This window comes from Terrapene carolina, unplaced genomic scaffold (assembly GCF_002925995.2).
Source record: "Terrapene carolina triunguis isolate 2854851 unplaced genomic scaffold, T_m_triunguis-2.0 Scaffold210, whole genome shotgun sequence".
NCBI lineage: Eukaryota > Metazoa > Chordata > Testudines > Emydidae > Terrapene > Terrapene triunguis.
The window spans coordinates 49,781,866-49,791,663 of record NW_020664561.1 but is presented as its reverse complement, the minus strand read 5'-3'; the positions used below and the strand labels follow the sequence as shown (position 1 = coordinate 49,791,663).

The window sequence follows — 9,798 nt, the reverse complement described above, 5'->3', positions numbered from 1 at the left end:
GGTCCCATTATTTGTTGTTTGAGAATATTTGGACAACCACTGGTTTATTCATGAAAATGTTTGTGAATCCCAAATTTTTCACCTGAGCTCATCTGAAACAATAAGTTAATGGGCTTGATTCAGGAATTACCGGGTGAAATTCTACGGCCGGAGGTCAGACTAGATGCTCATAATGGTTCTTTCTGGCCTTAACATGTATCAAGCTATGAAAATTCATTCCAGACCGCATTATTTGCTATTCCTATAGTCCATTCATTATTCCCAAGTTTAAGAGTATTTAGTCATCCAATCAGGGAACAAAAACAATGCCATATGCCTTTGGTGACCAATCACACATACCATAAATCACAAGTAGTCAAAGACATAGTTGAAAGAAATGCTTTGTGGAAATCAGTTTGCATAAACTCTTTGATGAATGCTTGCAAAAACCAAATATATTCTTAGAAATCAGGACTGGGTCATGAACAGAACAAAGGGCCAAAGTGACCGGATAAACTATTTGCAATAACAGATTCAACTAGCTCTAAGTAACATCCATAGTTATAATTTGCAATTTCCACGTGAGCCACATGATGGCAGCATTCAATGTAGAATATAGTAATTCTGTCTCAACCCACTAATATTGGCTAAATATATTTTAATATATAGATCAATACATTTCTCATTTCACACCCACAACTTCCTCCCTCCCCATAATTCTTCAGTGTTAACAAATGATATATTGTGAAAATCATCATACAATAGCAAGTCATCCTGACAAAATTTAACTTCATATAATGGGCGTTTCACATAGGCCAACAAATTACATCAGGTGAAGGTCATGTCCTTAACCCAAATAGAGCACAGATCTAAAGATAAAAGAATTATGGTTAAATGATGCTCAATGACATGGCAAAAGTGATTTTGTGCTAGATACGGCCATTATTATTATTACTAACTATATTGTAGTAGTGCCTAGAACAACAGGGGAACCAAAGAACCGAGTAAATTATATGGTGCATGGACTGTAATTGTCCACAGTGATGACTCATTTGTATTCAATCAGTATTTAAAATGGTATTTCATATCCTGAGAATCAAACGTATGTTCGAAATTCAATACATCTTGTAATGATGTTTATCATTAGCAGGATTAGCAGTTCTCGAAATCCAGTACATGTTCATGTGTAAACCTACAATATATTTTTCCTTTATAAAAAATACTGCATTACTCTACAGCAATGGCTCAAAGCTCAGTGTCATTCAACTCTACTTCTTACAACAATGTTTTATTATAAGACTTAGTGTAATGATATTGTCCTGTTGTAAGACATAGAGTTCTGAACCTTTACTGTATTTTTTTTTAAAAAGGGATAAATTGTATCTGTAAACTCTTCTTTGTTAGCTTTAAAAAGTCCTTCAAAATAAAGTATCAGGGTTGGACTTGCTTGCCTGAACTGCCAGGTCTAGGGGCACAGAGTTTGAATGAAACTTTAAAAACAAAGTGAGAAGCATAGATTAGAACTTCAAAAATTAAAGGAAGAGGTTTTCCGTGGAATCAAAGACTCCTATTGGCTGAGGGAAATGGAGCTACCAAGGGAATTGCAACAATGAAACAAGAAACCAGGCTAGTGACTTTGTTCAGTATAAATGTGCTTCCCTTCATGGAAGCTAACGATCGCTGGCCATCGCTCTGCATCCAGCCAGTCAAAATGAATGATATCAAAAGGAATTCAAAAGAAATTCAGGCAAGGCTGCAGCATTCTTCTTTGCGAATATTTAGGTTGCAGGGAGAAATGATTGAGTGGGTGGAGAGTTCTCCATCTCCTGGGAGTCCAGATTATGGAGGCCTAAAATAGATATATATAGATATAGCTATGGGTCTCCATGGCTGTAAATAGGGTTATTTTTAAATAAAGACAAGTTGTATGTTACAGTTTGTCATACTGGTCTGTGGTCTTGGCCATCAAAATCCACACTCTTTGGGGAAAAGCTAATGAAATATCTCTGATGGTATCCACTCACAGCAGAGTGGCGTAGGGATTTCTCTCTTTTACCATTTAAAAATTATACAAAGAGGCTCATTAGACAAGGCTGTTTGGCAACTGATCTACCGGCAGTCAGCACTGGTAAGAGAAATCTCAAGCATCCACCCAGTTAGGAGCGGGGGAGCTGAAAAGGGTAAGTATGAACATTCTGCACTTGTGTCTAAATTCCAGATAGGTCTACAAAAATCCATATTGAATTGCTTGGACACCAAGGCAAATAGGTGCCAACAGCTGCTTTGGGGCTTGAGTGAAACAGCTCTATTTTTTTCCCCTCTGTAAGGACATGGGTAAAATGTTCAAAAAACACCTAAGCGTCTTGGGTGCCTAAATGCCATTTGGAACAGATTTAGGCACTTTGTACCCAATTTTTAAAGGAAACATATTCTGTAAGGTTGTCACCACAACACTGTTTTCTCTCCCTCATTAAATTATTTCAGTAAAAAGGCTCCCAAACACAAGCATTGATACTGATCCTGTAATCATCGCCACAGCTACAGGGGAGATTTCCTATGGTAAGAAGATAGTATTTCAGACTTGGTAAGCAAGAGTTTCTACTTGACCAGAAGTGGGTGGTTTCTGCTGTACTATGTGCTACCAATAGTATCTCAGAGACTGTGAGAGGGGAGGGCAGTTTAGTGACGTGATAACAGAGAAGTGAAAAGTTAGTAACACTTGGTTTGTTATTGGAGACATGGCCCAGCCAAAAACACACCCTTTCACCAGTACAAGAATGCTGCAGCCCTATAAAGCAAACAACACATGTTAGTTAGTCTAGGGCATAATACTAATAGGTTGTATAAACTGTGCTATTGCAACAATTATGCTTTAGGTCTTTTTGTTTTGTTAAGACACTTAAAATTAAATGTATGTGACAACAGCTAGGATATGAGAAACTGAGACAAAAAAATAAGATAGCATTTCCTGATCATACAGATAGGCATGTTGGCTAAGCTATTTTGACTCCACAATTTGAGCCAAAGGCTTGTTTATTTCTCATGTAACACTAACCTCAGTTATTTTTCTGGTTTGTTGTAACCAGTAAAGGTACTTCTGTATTGCTTGTTCAGAGTCAGGCAGCCAAAACCAAACAAATGATCAATTTAAAAGCAGCGTACACATTTGTTCTTATGTGTAGCTAATGGTTAAACACACTGGCCATATTTCTGAGAAGTGCTTGCCTGGAAACTCCCTTCCACAGCTAGATTCTCACAGCCAGATCACAGCAGCAAATGTACAGAAGTATGCAGTGTAAAGTGTGCTGCTCCTCTAGCCAGTGAGAGCTTGGGGTGCACAGGGAATGCACAATTAAGACAACAGTGCACATTCATCTCCCTTGCTTTGTCATTTTTAAACAAACGGGCTGAATCAAGCACTAAATATTCTATTTTGTGTATTTCATCCCAGATTTTCAACTGGTGTAAATCAGCATCGCTCCATTGACTTTAGTAGAGCTATGTTGATATATGTCAGCTGAGCAACGGGCCCCACAGCATTTCTTAAAGTAAGAAAGATTTCTTCAGCCTTTCTAAGCTTCATTTTTGGAAAAATGTTTGTCCTCTCACCAGGCCGCTGGTTTACAAACTAATGCCCCAATCCTGCAAACACTAATGCATATTAATAACTTTATGCGTGTTAATAATCCCATTGAACTCAATGGGACTACTCACACATGTGTATACATGTTTTCAGGTTTGGGGCCTAGAAAAAAATCTTCCCTAAGATATAAGCAATTTGATTAATTCTCTTTTTTTCCCTCCCTTTTCAGATAATGATGGAGAAGTTTTTTGGGGAATAGGCACTGGTGCGATCATACTATCAATTGTTTTCTTAACTTTGATATTTAAAAAATCACTTAGAAAAAGGTACCGCTTTCTTTTCATTTCCCCCCCCCCTTAGTCTCCAGAATATGCCTCTTTCTCAGAAAACACTAGAATTATAGAAATTGATCCAGTTTTGTACAGCCCCCGTTACCCAGGGCAACTTTTCCCATTCATAATCCTATGTTGCCAAAAGATGTCCGAGATTTTTGTTTTTTTTACAATAAGGTGGATAATCACAACACAAAATAATATGACCATTCCTCTGTAAAGCCCATATTTAGAGAACAAGGGGTATTTCATAATATAGACATACGAGAAAAAAGAATGGAAAAAAAAGCTTAATCTAAACCCAAATTAAGTTTATTCTATGTTGGCATATATTTGATCTTTTAAAACTTTATTGCTAAGGCATAAATGGAAATAACATAAGAACATAAGAACAGCCATACTGGGTCAGACCAAAGGTCCATCAAGCCCAGTATCCTGTCCTCTGACAGTGGCCAATGGCAGGTGCCCCAAAGGGAATGAACAGACAGGTTATCATCAAGTGATCCATGCCCCGTCACCCAATCCCAGCTTCTGGAAAACAGAGGCTAGGGACACCATTCCTGCCCATCCTGGCTAATAACCATTGATGGACCTATCTTCCATGAATCTATCTAGCTCCCTTTTGAACCCCGTTATAGTATTGGCCTTCACAACACCCTCTGGCAAGGAGTTCCAGAGGTTGGCAGTGCATTGCATGAAAAAATACTTTCTTATGTTTGTTTTAAACCTGCTACCTATTGATTTCATTTGGTGGCTCCTTTTTCTTGTATTATGAGGAGGAGTAAATAACACTTCCTTATTTACTTTCTCTATACCACTCATGATTTTATAGACCTCTATCATATCCCCCCTTAGTCGCCTCTTTTCCAAGCTTAAAAGTCCCTGACTTATTAATCTCTCCTCATACAGAAGCTGTTCCATACCCCTAATTATTTTTGTTGCCCTTTTCTGAACTTTTTCCAATTCCAATATATCTTTTCTGAGATGGGGCGACCACGTCTGCACACAGTATTCAAGGTGTGGGCGTACCATGGATTTATATAGAGGCAATATGATATTTTCTGTCTTATCTATCCCTTTCTTGATGATTTCCAACAGTCTGTTCTATTTAAATTACTGCTTAAATAGAACTTACCTATCAAAATCCCACATTAGGATATTTAGAAACAGGAAGAGTTCTTAGGAGAGGGGCAGCAGAAAGAAAAATCAGTCAGAACAGTTACAATATTTTACAAAGACTTCCTGACATCCATTTCACCAGTGATACAATACATTTGATACTGTATCCCCTGCTCCTTCCCTCTGAACCATGGACTTCACAGAACAATGGGCATGTTATTTGTGAATTACCTCAACATTTGAATCTTGTGCTTCACTAAGATATTGATACCTAGGAATTCATCCACTGCTGCATCAAACACACCTGTACAGGAAACTTGAATGAAATGCTGTTGTTCTTGGGCAAGCAGACTCCTGTGGCATAGACATCAAAATGGCTGATTGAAGATTTTCCTAATGTGGATTAACCTGCATATGGAGTTAACCTGCATGATCCAAAGGATGGCACTAACACAAAGTAGGCTAAAGAGAAATATGTGGACAGATGGTGTTAAGGGGTTCATAGAATCATAGAATATCAGGGTTGGAAGGGACCTCAGGAGGTCATCTAGTCCAACCCCCTGTTCAAAGCAGGACCAATCCCCAACTAAATCTGGTTCTCTGAACCAGACACAGAATCAGAATCAGGTTTCATCTATTCTGCTGTTGATGCACCTATTAAATAAAAGCATTTAATTGAAACCAGAGACTCCCTATTCCCTCAGGAACACTTTACCACACAGTGAAATCAATGGAAGTTTGGCTCACTTAAAGTTTCTTATAAGTAATTTTCTTTTGTGTAGGTTACAGAGCAGCTTTGATTGTAAGAAAGTCAAGTTTCAATACCACAGTTTTTCTGACCATGTGCCTGAGCCAATCTCAACAGATCAGGAAATATAGGCATCCTCTTCTTCTTAACATATGTTGTTTTTTCCAGTTTGACAGCTGGCAACACTGTAAATTTAAACCTATACATTTTGCACAAGAGCTTGGGCCAGACTAAAATGGCTTCCATGGCTTCTGATTCATGGGAGCACCATAGGCCTTGGAGGCTACACAGCTGCAAAGGCTGAATCTGAGAGGATACTGCCTCCTCAGTAGCAATTTCCAGAGCCTGTCCCCTTCCCAGGGGTGAAGCCAGACTCAACCTACCCCATTCCCTCAGGCTCAGTCAGTCTGTTAGCATCGAACTGATTCACAGTATTAGTAAATGTGTGGAATTCAAACTATATACTCTGGGCTCAATCCCACAAGTAAACTTCAAATGGAGCTCTCCATGGTTTCCCTAGGAATTCTACATATGGAAGGCTTTCAGGATCAAGCCCTGACTCACTTGTGTGCATCTACCAAGCTACTTTCATGTTCCCAAAGAGCCCTGTTCTGTGTTTACCTTTCTCTGACTTCTATGGGAACTCTGTCTGAGAAAGGGATGCTCAATTGGGCACTTAAATTGAAATCAAGGAAAATTTGCCAGGAGGTTTCAACACTATTTTTACAATAAAAATGGGATTCAATTTTCAAAGAAATTCTGAGAATTCACAGCACACCATTATTTATATCACATTACTGTAAGTAAATGAGCCTTTAATACTCCTAGGGTAAATGTCACCCTTGGGCAGAGGGCAAATGCAAGGCCTATATGCCACTGAAGTGAGACATAAGTTGTGCATAAGTCTCATATTGCCACTCTGTCCAGGGGCAATTTTACTCTGCTAAGTCACTAATACAATACACTAACTTTTTACTTAATTTTATTTTATGTAAGAGTTAGCACAGCACTTGCATCATTGACACCAAAATGGCTGACTGAAGATTTTCCTAATGTGGAAAACAGCAGTGTGGTAAAGTCACTCCAGGTAACTACTCAAAACAACATCCCAGTTGTTTTCATTTTTCTATACAGATCAAATTTAACTCCACATGCAAAAAGTCATAACAAATAAATACAGCCCAAAGTGAGAGAAATCTTCTCTCTCGGATAGATGTGCTCTGGTTCAACCAGGAATTAATTCAGGGAAGTACTATGGTCTGCGTTAATAGGAGGTCAGATTAGCTTATAACAATGATCCCTTCTGGCTTTGGAATCCATGAATCTATTTGAAACAGGTTATGCTGTGGTTATGGGTCGTGGCTCACCGTGATTCCACAGCAAGCACTGTGACATTCTGGAGCGGCTCTGGAAATCAGATTGCAAGCTCTTGGGGGCAGGAACTGTCGTCATCTGTGTGTGCATGTACAGTGCCTAGCACCATCGGGTCCAACCTGGTTGAGATCTGGAGACTCTACTGCAACCTAAATATTAAATAATATCGCTACAGTCAGGACTGGCCCTGAAGTGTGTTGAAAAATATTCAGGCACACTCACATGTTCCCTTTCCTCTTCCCCTCTAGTTCCCTTTGCAGAGGTGGTTAAATGATGGTGTAACATGCTAACAAAGAGACTGAAAGGGAGAACAGTAAGGATAGGTGAAATGAGTAGGATTTTGAATCTGCGCTCCTGTCTCTGTCTTAGGAAACAGCAGTGACATTTCTACCATTTACAAAATATTGTCTATTTGTTAATTTTATTTTATTTTTTCAGGAAAAAAGTGAGTTAATGAGTAGCAATTCCACCCAGTTGTTCTTGGATAATGATGATCCAGTCGTTACGGAAGTACTAGAAACATCACTGCAGGAGGAGTGCAAGACCACAGACACCAAAAAGGGAAACAGAAAAGTGGCCACTGAGCATATGGCCATCTCCCAAAATTCACTGCTTGTCAGCACTCTAGTCACTGAGCAGAACAATGGCTATAAGCCCCAGGTTTCCAACAGAAGCCCACTGGGAAATGTATTTAGTAATACTTACGAAACACAGTCCCAAGCACTGGATCCAAACACGTATCTCTCAAGCCAAGATACACATGTTTTGTTAAAAGATTATACAAGTCCTATTACTTTCTTGTGGAATGCTGAAGGAACTGGGAGCAATACATTTTTACTGGAGAAGTTTAACCTCATTTTAAACAACAACAGAAGTGGACAGAGCAACACTTTCAATACAACAGATGAGGAACCTAATACACTTTTGGAAAACCAGTGGAAAAGTCCACCGTCCACTGAAAATGTTCAAGAGCAGACGTTAGTTCCAGATGAGTTGGTCTCTTGCTTAGGAGCTGTGACTGAAGAATCCATAGGTATAAAGTCCTATTTTCCACAAACTGTTGGAAAACTATTTCAATAGAAATAATTGTAATAAAGAAATAATACTATTTTATGGTCATGATACATCTATCTCTCTGAATTTCCAAGCATCAGAACTGAAAACCTAATTCAAAATCTGAAGTTCATTTTCTTAAATTGAATCAAAAGACTTTCAGATGAGATAAAACACTTTGGGTCCTTAAATCACTAATCGTTTGTAGTCATTAAATTCCCTTGGCTTTTCAGAAGAGTAAGTATATAAATCAGGTGCCCTAGATTAATTCAAATTAAGGGTATTATATCCTGCCCACTTCTATACTCCTTGCAGTTCTAACTGGATACAGAATTCTTCTCCTATCCTAAATCCTAAGTCATTCTCTAGTTAAATAGTTGCAATAGATATGTTTCACTCCAGAGCTGGTTGCATTTTAGTGAAGGATAAAATTATCCCTATATCTATTAGCTGAAGTTTGTAAAATATCTTGGGATCATTAGGGATGTAAAGGCACTACATTTAAGATTATTTTTATATATTGTATAATACAGGCCTGGAGGCTGAAATCACAAAATCTTTTCCATACAACTGAAAATCGATATTTAATTGTCACTTCCATCCTGTAATAAGAATAGAAGAACTAGCCTTCAGCACACCTTGCCCTGCCCAGTTGACTTAAAACATCTTTCTAGACTTGCCACAAAACAACTTTTCATACTAAGTTAATGGGAACAATGTTACCGATTTACCACAATCACCTCCCCTCCATGCCCCCACCAACTTCTCACTTCCTCATCAATTATTTTCTTTTAGTCCAGCATCAGTGTTCTGAGTGACCTGCAACGTGGCAATGAGAACGTGCATTAGGTATGTTGCAGGGAATACAGTTTTGTTGAAATCAAGATAATGAAAAGCCAGGCCTCTCTTTTCTGATATGTACCTGTGAGGATGGCCTGGACTGCTATCATGGAAAATTCAGCCTGTGCTTTTAGAGATATCACACAGCATTCCCTAGGCATTCTAAAACTTACTTTAAATGAGACAGGGTTGTATCATTGTGTTTAATATTTTTATTTCACATGGTGAGTCAAAACTTTTAAAAAAAACAAATTGGCACGTGTTTTAGAGACTTAAATATGACAGTAAAGGGAGTTTAAATAAATTCTTTAAAGGAGTAATTCCACAGAATTTCAAATAATTTTGTAATTAATAGAAAGTGTCAAATTTTTATATCAAACTTCCAGCAGCCCATTCAAAAACTGACTTGGAAACGTTTGCTTTCCTAATCGTTACTTTCACTGTCAGCTCTTTGGCACAGGGACCTTCATTTGGTTCTGTGTTTCTACAGCACCTCGCACAGTGGGGTTCTGCTCCATGACTAGGGCTCCTAGGTGCTACTGCACTACAAATAATAAAATAAGAACAATATTTTAATACCTGTAATTAAAATAAAAAAGTCTTTGTTAAGCACTAGGTATGGACCTACAAACATCATCCAGTATTTAAATACACTGCTGGCTTATCATTGTTATATTAAGGTTTTTAGCCATCCAGCTACTCATATCCTAAACCATCCTGCTACAAACAGCATGTTACTTGTGAGATGTCTAGCCTCACCTATGGGGTTG

General features: G+C 38.4%; 1 protein-coding gene across 1 annotated transcript in view; it reads left to right on the top strand.

Moving 5' to 3' along the window:
* Positions 1 to 8,215, top strand: part of LOC112115978 (interleukin-23 receptor) — a 65,478-nt gene extending 57,263 nt beyond the window's left edge. Inside the window, 4 exon segments of the mRNA XM_026655646.1 lie at positions 2,464 to 2,538; positions 3,792 to 3,888; positions 6,758 to 6,848; positions 7,574 to 8,215. Of these exon segments, the coding sequence (XP_026511431.1) occupies positions 2,464 to 2,538; positions 3,792 to 3,888; positions 6,758 to 6,848; positions 7,574 to 8,215 (905 nt within the window).
* Positions 8,216 to 9,798: the final 1,583 nt, after the last annotated feature.